This window comes from Necator americanus, chromosome V, assembly GCF_031761385.1.
Source record: "Necator americanus strain Aroian chromosome V, whole genome shotgun sequence".
NCBI classification, from domain to species: Eukaryota; Metazoa; Nematoda; class Chromadorea; order Rhabditida; family Ancylostomatidae; genus Necator; species Necator americanus.
In genome coordinates this window covers 17,498,993-17,517,938 of record NC_087375.1, presented here as the reverse complement: position 1 = coordinate 17,517,938, position 18,946 = coordinate 17,498,993, and the positions used below count along the sequence as shown (strand labels likewise).

Here is an 18,946-nt window from a genome sequence, read left to right as displayed (position 1 = left end):
ATGGGTACTTTAAGGAGATAGGATCTACGAGTGAGAAATACTAAAATATAGAAATTTTTCGCGCAGAAAAAAAAGTAATTTTAAGAACTGTGAGATTAACCAATATAAGAGATATTTGCTGTTACGAACTGGCTATATGCTGGCGGTATAGACAGAGCTCCAAATGAAAAGGAAATGTTGAGATACCATTTCCCTCACGAACAGAAATTCTCGCAAACGAAATGAGAAATTCATGAGGGGTAGGTTGTAAAAACTGAAAATGATGTGGAGAACCATTAGCACCCTGTTGAATTAGAGTTGTTTGGCAGAGATTCTAGAGCTACTACTTTGGTATCTAGCATATTTGAGTTGAACTGAAGTGATTCACTGGCAAGAATAAGGTACTTACTAGGAATGAAATAGAGGAATACTCCTGGTATTAAGAAAAACATACCAGAAACCAGATTATATGGTTAGGTGCTACGTTTTGACACATTTTCAGAGAAGCAATCTTAGCAGAAGCTTCTGATTATGGCAATCAGTAGGGATACTTGGTGCGGATGTGTCTTCAAATGGTACAATCAAATGACAAAGAAATTTTGAGAAAAAGAGAGAACAGAAGGTCTATGACAGCTAGCTTTACATGGCTATTATTAACAAAAATTCAGGAAAGTTCACTTTTTTGTAACGTAGAAAACATCAAGCAGTGTCAACATTATGCTTTACTATGTGATGAAAGCAGCACACGTGAAATCGTCAGGTGGTGTTTTTGTGATGAATGAAACTAAGACACGAGTGGTTCAATAAGTTCTACTACTTTCTATAAAACCATAAACCTCTACTTACTCCTGGATTTTGGAATATTTTAAATGACAGGAAGTACAATCTAGTGCAAAGAGATGCAATCTACGCAAATATTTATGGGCTTTAAATTTTGTAATCTATAATATGATAGCATTTAATAATACATCCGCACTGTAGCGTATACAGTATTAATAATGTTACTGTAAATCATGATCATAAAACATGTGATATGTAATTGTTGTAGTTATTATTATATCATAATAATAAGGTAGCAAATACTAAGTGAAATGCGGATTTAGTTAGTTAATAGAAACTCGTTTTTTTCTTGAGTTTTTCAAATTAATTTATTTGAGAGTTTGGAAGTTTTTTTGAAAGAAATTCTTGCGTAGTTCCCGACTCCGCGATAATGCTTGCAGTTTGAGCTTTTAGATTGTTAACAGTTAGGTTAAGCTTAGCCTCTCTTCTAAAGCTTTCGACACATAGGAACTTTGGATCAGTGATTAGGTTTTTAGTTTTGTTTAGATTAGCATTGTGAACTCTATTTTGCCACATGTTCTTACAGGAGTCAGGCAAGAGTAAGTAAGAAGTAAGTAAGCAAATCAACGCACAACCCGTTGCTGTATGAGTTGATCAGATTCATGCCTTATCTATTCGGATGGCAAACCCTAGAACCTCGCTTTTTACTGTTTTGTGCTGAAAAACCTAGATAATCGATATAGAATAATAGATATAGAAATAGATATAGAAATAGATATTTTCGTTTGGGCTCGACTTTTGTTTCTTAGGTTTCGAAATAACTCTTTTTCTAAGCAAAACTGGCAAGAACTTCTTTTTTAAGGTTTAGAAATATCTCGTTCACAAGGTTAGAAATTACGTTTAACTATATGACGAAAGCAACAAACGTGAAATTGTCAGGTGGTGCTTTTGTGATGGATAACACTAAAGCACGTGAGGTTCCATGTGTTCTAAGGTCGTTAATCAAACTATTAACTTCTATTTATTCTTAGATTCCTGAATATTTTAGTTTATAGAAAAGAAAGTTTCTGGGAACATTTTTTAAAAAGTTCTTGCTTCCTATTCCGGTAGGTCATGAAAATGGAGTGTCGGGTGGTCAAACGGAGCATTTTTGCACCATTTTTGAGTTCAATGGAGACGATAGGACCAGTGAAACTGGGATTGGTGTTTGTATGTAGAGAGGAACCATTGCTTGAAATCGCCCGCTGCTTGTCTTCACTAGTGGCAATATATATATATATATATATATATACCGATTGACTATTTGCCGCATGCCAAGGAAAATTTGTTTTCTTTCCATTTTTGAACAAATAACCATTGCAAATTAATACGTTGAAAAGGACCTCATACATACTATCACTCAATAACTTTTCTGACGCTTTATTTCTTTTGTATTCCATGTTTCTGCGCGTTCTTTTTGTTCTCTTCTTTCTTTGAAATTTTTATGCGTTTTTCGAAGTTCTCGATATACATCACAAGTCTCACAAGCAGTTTCACTAGCCATATCACCTCGGTTGCAAGAATTAGTGTCAGAAATTTTGTCCACTTGACTCGCTTATTTATGGTTTGAAAAAAAGATGAATTCAAAAATCAAAATGCTGCTATCTCTAGGTGCAAAAAAATCTGTTGTCAAAGAATACGTGATATGTTCACAAAATTCCTCTGTTTTTATGTTAATTTTTAGGTATGAAGAAAACGGAAATGAATTGTCTTCAGTCCAATAATTTACTCTTCTTATGTGAATTCAGAAGAATGAAACAGGTGAAGAAGTAATGCAGTTGTGAGAGGAATATTCAGCATTATTAACTTTCAGGATTATCATCATTTTCAACACCTTTTCAGCACTACATTTGTTCACTCTTGCTGATTTCCTGCGACACTCTTCTGAAGTACATCTGGCAAGAAATTAGTGACAAAAAATTGGTTTGTAACAGTTTTTTTCATGAAGTTTTCCGCGCAGATATTTGTCAAAACAAACAGAGGACGGGGTAATTTGTCTGTGTTGGTTCCAAATTCGGCTGGAAAATGGTTTCTCGTAGAACAACAAGGTAGGACATATTGGGATAAAATGAAGAATGTCACCTTCATTGTAAAGGATTTTACATGTTCTTCCATAAATAAAAAGTCTTGGTATTTCATAGCGTGGGAACAACATCGGAGGTTCCAGTGTATCAACTTCTATTAGAGCTAGCTCATCACAAAAAAAAATGAGACAAAAAGGCTCACTCAGCACAAGTGCCAACCACTATTCTGTAGTATGAACCCGAATTTTTGACTCGTAGAAACTCAGAAAATACCAAAAGCAAATAGAACTGCTGGTCATGATATATAACCACGAGCTTAGTCCGTGTGTGTGTGTGTGCGTGTGTGTGAGTGAGTGTGTGTGTGTGTGTGTGTGTGTGTGTGTGTGTGTGTGTGTGTGTGTGTGTGTGTGTGTGTGTGTGTGTGTGTGTGTGTGTGTGTGTGTGTGTGTGTGTGTGTGTGTGTGTGTGTGTGTGTGTGTGTGTGTGTGTGTGTGTGTGTGTGTGTGTGTGTGTGTGTGTGTGTGTGTGTGTGAGTCACGAAATTCAAAAAGGGGGGTGAGACGGGTCCACCTGCGCCAGATATTTAGAGAAGGGGATGCGACGGGTCCACCGGCGCCAGATACCTATAGAAGAAGGTGCGACGGGTCCAACGGCGCCAGACTGCTATAATATGGGGTGCGACGGATCCACCGGCGTCGGTGGACCCGGTCATTGGTGCGCAATAACTTAGTGTGCATGAGGCAGAAGGTAAATGGTTGCAGCCGTTTCATAGCCGTAACCACTTGGCGCTTTGCCCTTCACCTTTATGACTCCTCTGCGTTCCTATTTCCTTCTTCTTTCGCCTCAAGTTTGTAGGATGCCGTTCTCAGAAAGTGGAAAGATGCATGCAAATGGCTGCTTAAATACTAGCAAGATGTTTATGTGATCTGACGTGGAACGTTATCTTTATCAGTAGGATAATGTCTTTCACGTCATTTAATGTTAAAACATCATTCTGTGATAACTATTGGGAGGAATCAGGAGGAATACCCATACTTCGAGTAATGCTTTCAAATTGTATCTATATTATTCTGGCATCGAAGGAGTGTCTGTAGCTGATGATCGAATATTCTCCAAATGTAGAATTGACGCGTTTAGAAGGAAAACTCCGTAACCTTTCGCCTTAATTTATAATATAAAGAAGAGAAGGAAAGCGTGGTTAAAAAAACACAAATATAATTTTGCATAAAACATCACTACCATTAACTTTCATTGATCAGTGAAGGGGAGCGAAGCTAAAATCACCGAAGGTCTGAAGTCCGGCTTTAGCCGGACATTCATTGCAAACAAAAAGGCATAAAGACATTCCTAGCTGTGGAAAACATTCTTGAAAAATTTCCTGGTGAACTTTTTGTTCTCCTCAACAATTTGAACTGCAAGGCTCTATCTCGAAAAGTGTTTTGGTTTTTCGAGTGGCAAGACAAGTAAGACTTTACTCTATTTGCTCCAATCCTTCAGGAGTTGCCAACGGCCTGCAATGAGTGCTTAATTCTCTAATTCTCTAACCTTAGGACTCTCCTTTCTTTAGAACACGTGATTCAAGCGCTTACACTGCATGAGGGCTGGGTGTTGTTTTCAGGTGGCCAAACTGGGAAAAAGTTCGAGTGTTCCCACAAAAGCGTGACTTTCGCTGCCTCTACGAATTATTTCCGTGTTTGAAACGACTAGTTTTTTTTTTGCAGAGAAATGACCTGTCAAATATGCATGAGGGCTGTCGAATATGTTAAATCCAATCAGGTTTCCAGGGTTCAAAGTTCCTACCCTGGCTCCGCCCGTTTAGACTCCTCATACGGCAACATACCTGCTGTCTTTGGCGATTCCGCAGAGACGCAACCGTAATTGTTGAAAAATGAACGATAATGACAATTCTTGACACTTGACACATCAGCTAGCCACCGCAAGTCATTGTATGGGCCAGTTACACGTTCGTAAACCTCAAACAATTCCGAATTGAAGTGAACGTGGGGGCGCATCCCAAGCGGATTGATTAACGCCAGACACTTTATCTTTTATCCTTTATTATTATTATTTACGAAAGGTGTAGAAGGTCTGTAGTGCTTCGATTCCTTTCACTGAGAAACTTCTTCTTGCTTCAGACAAAACAACGAACTTTCTAGTTTAGTTTTACGGAAAAACAGTAGGAATTCGGCACAGCTCTCTGCAGCTTTTAATAGAAATATATCTTCAATGTAACCAGAAAGAGCAGTGCAAGCCAGTTAAATCATGCGAGGTTTTTATGTTGAATGATGTGGTGTGTCGCTTGAAAGGGCGAACATGTGATTGTCGTGTCACTGTTTAGGAATGTAAGAACGGCGAACGAAAAGAGATGTAAGGCATTTCAAAGATTGCATCTGGGAAACTTCATGAACACTCTAATAGTAAACGTTCCTAGTATTATCTAGGAATTAAACAAAAAAAAGATGAATAATATCAAAGGAAAGCACAGTTGTTTGAAAGGGTTATATCTCTAGATTGGGGGCAATTATGACGTTAGCGCTACTGGACTCCATCAGTTATGATGATCATTATGAGAATAGCTCAAAAGTAAATAATAGCCTACCTTTATAATGTATTCATAGCTATATAATATTGTCGAATAGACATACGGATACTTTGGTTCTTGCACGATCTCTCATTATATCAAACAACCAGAAAATCGTAAATACGTAAATTATTACAAACCATTACGTGAAGTGACAGCAAAATAAGGCTGATGCCAAAACTTTCATTTGGAGTGGATGGAAGCAGAAGCGAAAAATCTCTCCTCAGGAATTTGTTTACGTGGCAAACAAATCCCGACGGATCCACGGATAATAATTGGAAAAACAAAGCAGCGTCTGTGTAAGACAATCTGTTGGTTATTTACCAACAAAACAAGTAATCGAAATGATTAAAGGGAGAACAGGAGCGGAATCAACAGTGTTTTGATACATTCATTTCGCTTGATAAAAAAAAACATTCAAAGCAACTGAGTGGGGATTGTTTTACATGAAGGAATTTTAGGTTTTTAAGAATGGCACAAATTGTACTAATATGTGCAGGCATTGTTTGTGAGGAGAGGAGCGTGAAATCCCATAAACTTGCACATTTCCTGTTTTATCACCTTCTTAACGTCTTTGGTCTCATGAATGCCGCCGTCATGCAGTGTTCTTTCGAGTAGCAGTGGGACTAAAATTTTAGGTGCTTGCGTCAAGGCGCTGTGCTAAGTACAATGTACACTTCTCTCATGAAACGTTGAAGTATCCTTTTAGAAACTCTCCTATCAAGTTATCTTCACATTTGAATGTCAGCACTAGTTAAAAAAAAGAATCTGAATAAGAATCATGTAATATGACGGATAATTAGATCCATGTTTCTCAATGTGAACGTGGTCATGAACATGTTGAGCGAGTGGAAATGGATAGGTACACAAACTGCATGCTCGTGTGCCGCTTATTTTCAAATCCTAGCCAGAATGTAAGAATATCGCATGAACAACAGTGCATGATATTCCTTTGTAAGTGGTGCTCTTTCAAGAATTAGGTGGCAACACTGTTTAGAAGTCACGAATTTGAAGGCATTATTCCGAAATTCATAAAACTCGTTAACATCCGCATAACATATTGTATATCTGGATCTTCTATAGGATTGCCCATGGTCCATACATAGCTGGCAGTCTGATGAGGAAAAGAGGAGGAAACATGGGACATATAATACCACACGTGGCTCCCCAACTAGCAATGATGATTTTAAGAAAGCAGATTTTGGTGCTCCTAGCGTTTCCGTTTTTTTTTCAATACATTTTATGTACGTCCATCATTGTGATGAATCTCCTGAGAAGGTTCCAGTTTATGAATCTCTTGCGGTGCCAAACTACGACTTTTCCTTACTTTCAAATGTGAAGCGATCTCGAGAAATGGACAACAGAAAATTGGCAGAATGATTGGACTAGGATTGTTACTGGAACAAAGGTTCGTTTTAATGAAATGAAGCTCCTTACCGTATCTTTTCGTCTGCCGCCCATTCCTCTCCATCCTCATCTGATTCAACACTAGCGTAGCTATAAATATTGGTGTCTTTCGCGACCATAAGCGTACATGTGGGTGATGCATGTTTATGCAGCCGACGCGTTTTTCAGAAGTTTAAGTTACATCGAACAAATGGGGACTTATTCTCCCGTTCTGTTCCCGAATTGCTTTCAAATACAAAATTTCTAAATTCAAGTGAGGATTTTCTCAAATGCTGATCTAAACAGTGTTAGTAATCTGAGATTTACTAAGACATAACAACAAGGGGTTTTCTAGAATGAAATGTCGTATCTTATTAACTCCCAGAGTTACTAGCTTTAATTTTAAAGGAATGCAGGTTCATTGGTGGTTAACTGCTTTGCTCAGCACAACCATATTTTGCACATAGGAGTCCTTGACAAGTAGGAGCAAATCGGAACATTAAATGCGCAATTTATGCAGAATCCTTAGATCAAAATCAAATTCTAGAGAATGGTTACTTCCCGTTTCGTTTTTTAAACGTAACCCAGCAAATGGAAAGGTCGTACGAAGTTGGCTCTTTTACGAAAATGCTTCTAGTTGAGAGACACTTCTCAAGCTATTTAGTGGTCACGGATCCATTGATCACATAGCAGTCAAGTAGTAGTGGACAAAATTGTTTAGGGTTCTCTGCAAGAAGGTGTCTGGATTTCTTTAACGTCCGACGCAACATCACCATGTACGGAATATTTGAGGTTCTCAGAGAAATCAAAAAACGGGAAAAGAAAAGAAAAATTCGCTCACCTTTCGAATTTTCTCAGTTTCTCAAAAATCTTTGTGTTCAATAACATTCTTTCTCAAACTCTCCATAATTACCTAATTCTGTTTGATCGTTCAACAAAGTCCTTCATTCCATACAATACCAATAAGTTTACGGTTTTAAATGAAATTATAGTACTGTGTCTTTTGTCCGAAAGTGTTCCAGAACACTTCTGATTTGCAGGTACCAATATCATCAAATTAGATTTGGAGCAATTATCTTCTAGACGAAAAGTTATCTTCTGTTATTTACAAGAACGGAAGATTCACGTACAGGGTTAAAGCTTGGAGTCGCTTGCTCAGCATTCCCAAATGTTTTGAAGAGTGAACTCAAGCTTCGTAACCAATACTTAAAGTACACTTATAAAGAATACTTTCTTTCTCTGAATTAGACTCGTATTCCGTCAAAGCGAACGTACCTAATTCAGAGTCGTTGCACATTTATAGACGAGTGCTGTATGCAGCCTGTATAATACCTTAGGAGGTCAGCCAATGCGCCATGTCACTGCTTTGATGTTCCACGACTATTCGGATGTCAACTGACCAACTCTACAAGGATGAAAGACTAGTTTGGCTTTGGTTGGCTTGGCGACTCGCTGTACAAGCTGGTTCTTCTACGCCTAGCTCACACACTTCAGTTTGATTAATGGATTTGATCATAATTTAAAGTAATTTTCTAGCTTGAACAACAGCACTGAAAGTGTCGCTTTGAGATTTTCATTTTTGACTTTCTGCTCACCATATAGATCTAGAAAGGGTAACTCACATATCTTGAACGAAAAATACTATCGGTGAAAGATGCATTAATTAATTTATTCATGTCTCGCTGGATGCAAAAGCATCTAGCGCGCACATAAACTGCAATTATCTACTCATCGTTCCTGTTAGAAGCGAATATGACGATGATATGCAAATACATACAACGAAGGTTGTAGTGATCACTTCAGGTGCGCTTAAAAGAGCTTTTGTCATTTTTACTCATTTTTCTGTAACTTTTTCGTTAGTAAAGTTTCAAAATTTTATGATTAGAGAAAAATCAGCTGTTTTCAGACCTCTCAGTGCTTCCGTTGAAATGTTATTTAATAAGCTGAGCTTTGTCCGCGGATTTGCATCTGGATTTGCGCGCATTTATGTATGTAAAGAAAACACTTCACGGAAAGAAGCAGGTTCAACTTTTACTTGCTGCTTTTTTCTATAGTGCCACAGCGTCGAAGTGGCGAAGATAATTGTGAGACGCGTTCCATGTCGTCGCTTTGGTGAGCCTGGGCTTGGGAGGGGTGGAATGGGGTGAGGGGGATTCCGCAACTTTGAATAGGTGCACGGGTGCCAGGAAACAGAAAAACAGCAACAAAATCAGAAAAATAAAGTGGGAGGGGATCTATGATCTCAAGTTGGTGTGCGAGGGTCAGAATTCGAAAAGAATGCCGAAATGGGTCCATGTCTTCGGATTAGCATGCCGGATCCAGAAATTGGATTGAGGGTGGTGGTCCTACGGCCTGGTGCGTCAATGCGAAAAAGCAGGAAGATGTGGTGGAATGGTATATGATTAGTGCGAGGGCGCAGGAAATCGGGATCAGCGATGTTGATGATTTACCAGTGCAGTAAATCCAAATGGATTTGTCGAGAAGTGAATGAGTGAATTTAAAACCGTTTCTTCGCTGTGCGGACTGCATTCTCAATGTTGCCATCCAGCGTACAGGTACCTGTTTTACTACTATCCTGCGGCTTGCGTGATGTGGTGTAAAACCCCTGCTTTTATCAATGTGCTGATGTTGTGGTCATTTTATGACAGCACATTTTTATATTTGTTTATGTAGTACTCATGAAAAAAGAGAAGATTTGTGTCTCTAATTTGAAGTGTTTCCAAAATGTAGCGGTATCGAAGGAATACAGTTATGAAATCAAGTTTCATTGTTTTTGAATATAATTACCAACCAGTGAACAAGAAAACTGGAAAATCTTTAATTGCTGTTTATTTTCCTAAACGAGTGAAAAGAAAAGTTTTTCTAACAAATAGTTTCATTTCAGTGGTAGAAGTTACAACAATAGGCTCCTGCTTAAATTTTTACTGATCACTGGAGGGGAGCGAAGACATTCAGTGATCAATAAAAATTTCAGAAGTTCGGAAGAAAGGTCTCATTGTTCGGATTGAGCCGAACATTCGGAATGTTGAAATTATAAAAATAAATGCTGGATCCACCTTATTCTTGTTTTGCGTCGACGTTCATTCAATTAAATTTAAAGAGTAAGAAGTATGAACAATATAAGGAATTTTCGCGGTATTCTTGCAGTTCACGTCTTTCGACGAGAGACCATAATTTTTTGTACTGTAGGATGCTCATCAGTGTATGCCCCAGAGGAATTTGTAACATTACAAAAAGAAGCTAATCATCTAATCACTCACTATCAATAAAGTATACACAAATAAAAATGACAAACATAATCTTGTCCTGGATTGGACGTTCTCATAGGTGGAGTTACTTGCATCCGCACCCATATTCAATGAAAGTTTGACAGTGTTGTAAAGTGACTCAAATGCACATAACCACAAGGTGTTCTTGAAATGCTTTACTTCTCCTTTAGTTTTCTGAATGCAAACAAGCTCTAACAATTGTAGTATCACAAAAAGTTCTAGAATCTCCATCTCCACCTTCTCGTACTTCAAAACTCTAGCTCAGCGACTCAAAAACATACCCCACCACTCCTCCTCTCCCTTCTTAGATTTTCCTGGTAACTTCGACCAAGTTCCAAAAAAACCTAGCAGCGCTTTAGCTTGGAAATTTCTATTAGAGTTATTACCCAAGCCTTCAGACGTTCTACGCTAAAAGAACACTCACACTTAATAGAAAGGCGCGAGCTGCCTATTATCTCTAGACGAAAAGTCGAGGATTGTGGCAAAAACATAAATGTTGTCCTCGACAATTCCCATGAAGATGGAATGTGGTTATGTACAACGTTTACTCCAGCGTAATTAATAGGTGGTGCAAAATAACAATGATGTTGTGCAGTAATTAGTACTCTACATCTAGGTAAGACCATCCAGTTGTTCTTGTTGCTGAATAAAGATTTCTCTGAGTGCTTCTGTTACAAGACTACACGATTTTTTAGAAGGATCATTCAGTTTTCCCAAAAGCTTTTCTGCTGGAAAATTATGTGTTTTATTTGAAGATCACAGCTACAACTATGATGGAACCTTGAATATGAAATAATGTTAAGTACATACGTCTGAAGAGAAAACCTTAACAATGTTTCTGTCGATCGAACTTTCCTCACATTTGAAGGGCAACAAAACCAGCTCAGGTGAGAATAAATCTCAAGAAAAAAGAAAGAAGAGAAAAGAAAAAACTGGTTGGCAAAAAGGTCCATCTGAAAGCTTTTACTGATGCAGTTTCTAAACTAGGCTTCTTTAGCCAAACTTCACCTAGAAAGATTTGTTTAAAATCGGTGAGGTAGACAGGATTACATCCCATTTGAACTCTGTGATCTCCTAGTCATTTCTCCAAAAGATGACTTGAAGAATAAAGGATAAAGTCACTGGCGTATCAATTCGCCTGGGATGCGCCAACGTGTTCTACTGCACTTTGTAATCGTTGGGGTTTTTTGGAACTCGTGTCGGCCTATACAATAAATTGCGGAGGCCAGCCGATAATCAAGATAGTCTTTTTCCTCCCAGGCAAGTCAGGTACCAAATTATCGACCCCGGAGTGTTGAAAGGGAAGGTTTGGTTTGCACTAGGGAGGTTTCGAACCATCGACCGTGTGGCTACAACGGACCTCTGACTGACTGCGCCACACCCGCCCCAAAAGTGACTTGCTGGCAGAAAAGAGAACAAAATAGGAATAACAACAAATTCTCTCCCGGTCTAAAAAAAAAGAAACTACAGTATATTAGATACAGGAAAATGGCAATCGACTAAGCGCCAAAACATAAAGAAAGCTACGTTGAAGAATGTTGATACTCTACGAGCAATGTTCGTAACAAACCACAACAAAAGCACCTTTGCAATAAGAAAGGTGTTTGAGAGAAAAAGAGCAATCGGAGCGTTGACAGCTGCGTTTGAAATATGTATCAGTCGAGTCTCTCTGGCCCGAGATTTTGGCTGAAGCTAGATGTAGTGTCTTGGATGGCACACACCTCAATTGTTCGCTAGCGAATCTAATTAATTGTCGAGGCAGTTTCTGCCAACAAAGGCCTTGCAATCTTCTTTCACTGAAACAAGCGTGTATGGCTCTTAAGCAGATGTGGATAACGTCTTATTCCAACCGCAGTGAAAAAAATCTGATGAGTAAAAAAAAGAATGAATGAATCTCTCGGCATCTGATATAAAGTAAGAGGACTATGTTGGAAGAGCTCCAGTGTGGTTGCGCAAATGTCAACCACTCAATTGGCTTTGAAAAGGATTCTACACTAGTTTCTAGATTCCACTTTAAGAAACCCAGCTTATTTGTGGTTTAATTATTCAGGCGTAGTATGTATATATAGTATATATATATATATTCTATATATTATATTCTTATTATATATATAGTATATATATATTCTCAAAATTTACTTTCGATCCTACAAAATTCAAAAAAACCTCACTTCTCTTCCTCTCTATGTAGGAACACAGATCTCTCCGGAAAAAAAAAAATCATTCAGCGCTCCCACTGAGAAACAACGCGAAAAACGAAGCGAAGACATGTGCATGGTACTCAGGGTTAAAAGGACAACCCCTCCTGATTTACCTGAGAATACCCGGTTACAGAGCACTGGTCATGGACACGTGGCAAAGTCGAGTAACACTGCACTACAAAGCAAAAGTTCAAAAACTTCATCGACCATATTTTGAAAAACATCTAAATGTTCTCTGAAACTGTTGGAAAAAAGTATTCTCTTCGCAGATAAACAGTAAATTCGTACAAAATAAAGTAAATAAATGCCTGTGAATAACTGTCAGAAATTATGTGGAAATGAGGTTGGAAGTACTTCTCTTAAAAATACCAAACGTATTCGTTCCTAATACTCAATGAAGAAAATCTGGCGCAGCACACGGCGCTGGCATCCACTTATTGGAAGTGTCTCCATAGAAAACAACCCAGTGGAAAACGAGTGAGGCGGCTAAATTTGATCAGCAGAAGTGGATTGGAGCTTAAATTCGGCTGTTAAGATGATCAGAATCGCTACCAGCGCCAAAAACCCCACTCCTAAACTTCTAGCGATCCTACGAAAACAAAACGGGAAAGAAAAGTAATCTACAAAATTGCAACGAGGTAGATCCCAGAAAATGTTCTTATGCCAAAATGATCGAAAATGGTTTGCAGTTCCTCTTGAGAAAGCATGAGCTTATTTCTAGAGAAAATCTTGTGAGTGTACACAGCCCTAATTGATCAATGAAATGAATTATGAGGTATGTTGTGGTAAAGTAGCCAAATATATATATATATATATATATATATATAATATATGTACCAGTCTGAACGTCGGGCTAAAGCCGAACTTCAGACTTTCTGTGGTGTCCGCTTCGCTTCCTTTCACTGATCAACGAAAGTTAATAACAGTTTATTATTCTCTGAAGTTAGATTTGTGCTGTTCTAACAACGCTTTCATCCTCTTATACACTTTTTTGTTAGAAAGAAACGCGAAAGGTTTTATAGTTTTCCTTCTAAACGCTTCAGTCCACACCTGGAGAATATTCATACTTCAGTTTCAAACACTCCTTCGATCCCAATATAATGTAGACACAATTCGAAACTATTACTCGAAGTATGGGGTTTTCTCTTGTTTCCCCCAACAGTTATTGTCCATGTTCGACTGTCTTTGAATCTCGGCATGTTGAAACGTAGTTTTAACTGATTTCCTTGAGCTGTAGCCAAGATTGGTATCGATCTTTATTAAACAGCGGCTAACGTTTCGGCGATATCGCCTTCGTCAGAGCCTGGAAAACTCAAAGCCATTAGTGACCTATCCCCTCAAGCGCCTCATCACCCTACAGAAAGCACCCAAACGGTAAGCAAACTCAAACAGCAACACATGGGCTAGTACTTACCTCATTAGCTAGACTTGTTAACTCAGCAGACCACCACGTACCACAACTACGAGTCACAAGGGTTTTTATATAGGGACCTCACGGCCCGCCCCGTAGATCAGAACCCGCATAAGTCTTGATACGGGGATAACTCGTTTGTGATCGCAATGCACTCATCCTTCTTGTTCATTTTTGGACTTTTGGCGGTTATCCAAAAGGCCTCTAGCGTTCTGCGTGCTGTGATTTCGGACTCGTAGGATAATATACGAACTTCTACCTCTACTTCGGAGTTTGGATGACATATTCTACGGTGTGCTCCAAGTGGGGTGAAGGTTTTTGATTTTGCGAGTCCGTCTAGATGCTCCTTGACCCTAATACACAATGGGCGTCCCGTTTCCCCTATATAATCGTCACCGCACAACCTGCACGTGATACGATACACCACTCCCGATATCATGCAATCACCCTCTCTGCCATACGGGCAAACCACGCAGCTGGGAGTTGTGCAGAGTCGATCATACACACGGTTACGTACCAGCTTCGCCTTGAGGTTTGCTGGAGGTATTTCCACAACCCTCACGTCATTCCTTAGACCCGCTTTTCGTAGACAGCCCCGTACTGCTCTGCTCATATCATCAGATATATAAGGTAAACAGAAAGGGATCTTCTCTGGGCCATCCACTACGTTGGGTCTTCGAGAGGGATACCGTGCTTGTCGGGTAGCACCATCTCCAGCTGGGTACCCATTGGACATTGCTACTTTATGGGCCACATTTATAGACCATGCTTTTTCCTGGCTACTCGATGAGACTCTTGCCGCCGTTCTGTACATGTTTCCTATAACAGATTTTTTCATTTTGCTGGGATGCGCTGAAAGATAGTGGATTAAGATGTTTTTACTACTGGGTTTCCGGTACCACTTAGTCTTACATATCCCATTCCGCAAGTAAATGTGCACATTCAGGAAAGCCAACCAGTTGTCTATCGGTCTCTCCCTTGTGAACTTGATGTGCGGACACTGCTGATTGAGAAGATTGAAGCACGCGTCTAGTTCTGCTTGGGTTGAGCAGACGACGCAGCAATCATCTATGTAACGATAATACAGCAGTGGTTTGCGGTCTATTATAGGCTTTTCGATCTTGGCCATGAAAACAATGGCGAGAGTGGGTGCCAGCCTTTGTCCCATAGCTAGGCCTCTAAGTTGTCGGTAGTACTGTCCCGACCATCGGAAAATAGAGCAATTCAGGCATTCGTTTATCAATGTCATGATCTGCCTGATGCTGAATCCATACATGTTCAAAGAAGCCTGGCGCTGCGTGAGCAGTTCGTGAACAGCCTGCATCGCTACATCGTTTGAAACGTTCGTATAGAGTGACGTAACGTCAAAGGTCTCTACTACACATTCACGCTCAAATGAGGTACTGCGGAGATGTTTTAGGAAGTTGCTAGAACTGCTGAGGTGGGCAGGGACATATCTGAGCAGCTGATTTAGGATTATGTTGAGCAGCCAGGAAATTCTATCCGTGGGGCCCCCGATACCACTAATGATAGGCCTCACTTTAAAGTCACGTGGATCGTTCGAAGTGAGGCCATTTTCAGAGAGCTTGTGAGTTTTGATTAGCGTGTATAGGACTGGACATGCGGGTAAGTCGTTCTTGAGACGCGTAATAAAGTTTTTTGGGAGCCCTGCTGTTCCTGCCGTTTCTACCCAAACCCTGTTTAGGCGGCGATATTGCTTTCTAAACTCATTGGCGGAGGATGGGACATATAGACTGTCATCCTCAAGATGTTGTCTCGTTATCGCCTTGTCTAGTTCACGTGATAGAACAACAAATTCGCCTCCCTTATCACTAACGGAAACCTTGATCTCTCCAGCTGTAATAAGATTACGAATCTCACGTAGGCCTCGACGTTGCGCGACAGTGAGATTGAAATTTGCGTGTTTTCTCGAGAAACGCTCCAAAACGGAATACACCGATGTTGCGAACACTCGAAACTTGTTGTCTACCGTGGGGTTGGGTTCAGGTGGTTTATACATCATACGCGGGAAAGGTATGGAGGGTAAGGATACTTGCTCAGCTATTCTGTTCTCTTGCCTTCGCTCTTCTTCTTTTGCTCTCAGTCGCAACCTATCATGAACCAATTGGAGGCTGCCCACAACCTTGCGTGATACCTCCGGACTTATTGATTGCACAGGCGCGAAACTAGGGCCGAGATCCAAAACGGAAAGTGCGTCAGCTGAGATGAGTACATTGCCAATCACAGAAACACGAAATGAACTTTGTGCACTGTTTTTATTAGCTATGGTGCTGTTGTGATCTGCACATACAGAGGTAGATTTAACAGATTTACTAACCTTCTGATGTTGCTGATGGTCTACTAATCGTCTGAACTTTTCGTTAACAAGTCTAGCTAATGAGGTAAGTACTAGCCCATGTGTTGCTGTTTGAGTTTGCTTACCGTTTGGGTGCTTTCTGTAGGGTGATGAGGCGCTTGAGGGGATAGGTCACTAATGGCTTTGAGTTTTCCAGGCTCTGACGAAGGCGATATCGCCGAAACGTTAGCCGCTGTTTAATAAAGATCGATACCAATCTTGGCTACAGCTCAAGGAAATCAGTTAAAACTACGTTTCCCCCAACAGTTATGGCAGAACGATGTTTTAACATGAAATGACGTGGACGAAATCATCGTGCTGATAAAGAAAACGTTCCTCATCAAATCATGTGAACTGTTCGCTACTATTTAAGCAGCCGTTCACATGCGTGTTTCAACTTTCTGAGGAGGTTATGTTACCATCCTGAGGGAAACGTGCAAAGAAGTAAACGCAGGGAGATAATAAAGCAGAATAAGCTCGTTATTATATGCCAGTCTGAACGTCCGGCTAAATCCGGACTTCAGACTTTCTGTGGTGTTCTCCTCACTTGCCATCAGTGATCAATGGAAATTAACAGACCGATTACGATTTGAAATTCGATTTCTCAAATGAAATGTCGTATCTTATTAACTCCCAGAGTTACTAGCTTTAATTTTAAAGGAATGCAGGTTCATTGGTGGTTAACTGCTTTGCTCAGCACAACCATATTTTGCACATAGGAGTCCTTGACAAGTAGGAGCAAATCGGAACATTAAATGCGCAATTTATGCAGAATCCTTAGATCAAAATCAAATTCTAGAGAACGGTTACTTCCCGTTTCGTTTTTTAAACGTAACCCAGCAAATGGAAAGGTCGTACGAAGTTGGCTCTTTTACGAAAATGCTTCTAGTTGAGAGACGTTTCTCAAGCTATTTAGTGGACACGGATCCATTGATCACATAGTAGTCAAGTAGTAGTGAACAAAATGACGACAAACAATCTGCAATATAGAGAAGGGGGTGGGACAATGGGAGTTAATGACAAATGACAAAATGACAAAGGCCGCATAGATGTGTAGCCGTTATTGACCACAATTTTCCTAGCAAGCTCGATAGATTCTCGTCCTTCCTCACTTCCAGTGCAAACGGAGATGGCCGTTTAACAAATATTTCGTACTACCGACCTTTTAACTTGTGTGGGATGAGCAGAAAGAAAGTGAACTAGGATGTTCTTATTACTGGGTTTGCGGCACCACTTGGTTCTCTGCGTTGTGTTTGAACTATGCACTTGGACATTGAAGAAGGGTAACCATTCTCCTTTAGGTTTATCCTGAATGAACTTTATATACTCCGACTGCTAATTTAGTACCTTGAAACGGTTGTACACCTCTACTTGGGACGAACATAGGGAAACAGTCGTCGATATACCGGCAATAAAGCATAGGTAGTATTTCCCTAATCAGTGCCTCAATTTTAGCTGTGAAAGCAATGGTAAAGTTACATTGGATAGAAGGATTTACTTCTTCTCTTTTACTCCCAATAATATGCACTTAGTTTACTATTTCCGTACATCAGAATTCGCTGCTGCAATTCGTTTCTCACTCCCCCTCCCTTCAAAATTCGTACTATCCACCGCTTCGTCGCGCGCGGCGCTGATCAGAGAGCAATAGGGAGGCGGGGTGTAGGTGATCTCAAGCGGTTGTGAAGGATATCTAGCTGGTGGAGCGGCAGCCGGTGCTGAAGGGAGGACAGGAGCGGTCAACCGGTTTTCATGGGTACCTCTTGTCCCGCACCCCTTTCTGCTCATCCCACACTTTCTCTCTGCTCATTCCACACAAGTTAAAAGGTCGGTGGTACAAAATATGTTTCGCATGGCCACCTCCGCACTGGAAGAGAGAAAAGACTAGAATCTGTCGAGCTTGCTGGGGAAATTGCAGTCAGTAATGGGTACACACCTATGCGCCTTTCAGAAATAGGGCACTAACCCGAAACAAATCTGGTATGGAGAAGGTACTCTTTTGTGTACTGTTTATTTCCGATGAGGTTAGCGCTGTCATTCGGCGGTGTCTGAGGAAAGCTAATCGTGAAGAATCTGTTGCCATCGTGGAGCTCCCCCTAGTAATCTTAGGCAAATGCTCATTCGCAATCGCCTATATGATCGTATTTGCACTATACCGGAGTGTAAAATATGTCCGGATAACAACGAGGGTGATTGCATGAGTTCATATGTTATTTATTTGATTTCCTGTGTGCGGTGTGGTGACGAATACATAGGAGAAACAGCTAGATCACTATGTATTCGAATCAAAGAACACCTGGACGGCAAAGGGAAATCATGTGACTCCACTTAGGTGGTCATAGGGTGCGGCGTCATAACGGAGATTTCGAAGTTAAGATCACGATTTTGGCGGGTGAACCTAGTATTGCGGCTCGCAAGGCTCTGGAGGCTTTTTGGATCCGCTCCAAGGACCCGAAGATGAGTCACAAAGAGGAATGCCCCTGCCTCCTGTATTACGCGGGAACTCTATTTAAACTCTCTACCCTATTTAAAGCTGATATTTGATTGCACTTGTCATCTCACAACAGGTATCCAGCAGTGGCAGGATAGTCAGCTGATCCTAAGGTACGGTATTCTCTTCTCCTAGTACTTATGAGGCTCAACAATAAACGTAGGACTTTCTTTGTTGGGCGGATAAGGCGTTTGATCTGATTAACCATGTTCGATTTCACCCTTTCAGCCTCTGAAGAATGCGATATTGCCGAAACGTTAGCCATGAATAAAAAATTGTAGCAACCTCGTGTCCGGCTCAATTTAAAAAAATCAATTGATTAATCAAGAATGAAAAAAGTGCTCGCGAAGAAGATGAAAACACTCACGTTTTTGAAAAGTCATACACTTTGTTAAACTGGAACAGGTCACAGGATTTCGAAGCCATTACAAC

At 40.2% G+C, this 18,946-nt stretch overlaps 2 protein-coding genes across 2 annotated transcripts; both read right to left on the bottom strand.

Annotated features, from left to right (window-relative positions):
* Positions 1-4,293: 4,293 nt before the first annotated feature.
* Positions 4,294-6,929, bottom strand: RB195_014221 (uncharacterized protein; the record flags this gene model as incomplete). The annotated part of the gene is made up of 2 exons (XM_064204382.1): positions 4,294-4,333; positions 6,841-6,929. The coding sequence occupies 2 exons, from the start codon at positions 6,927-6,929 to the stop codon at positions 4,294-4,296; spliced, it is 129 nt and encodes a 42-aa protein (XP_064060263.1).
* A 6,841-nt stretch (positions 6,930-13,770) lies between these two features.
* RB195_014220 (uncharacterized protein) lies at positions 13,771-18,940 on the bottom strand (the record flags this gene model as incomplete). The annotated part of the gene is made up of 3 exons (XM_064204381.1): positions 13,771-14,522; positions 14,583-16,039; positions 18,882-18,940. 3 exons carry the CDS (start codon positions 18,938-18,940, stop codon positions 13,771-13,773), a joined length of 2,268 nt encoding a protein of 755 aa, XP_064060262.1.
* Positions 18,941-18,946: the final 6 nt, after the last annotated feature.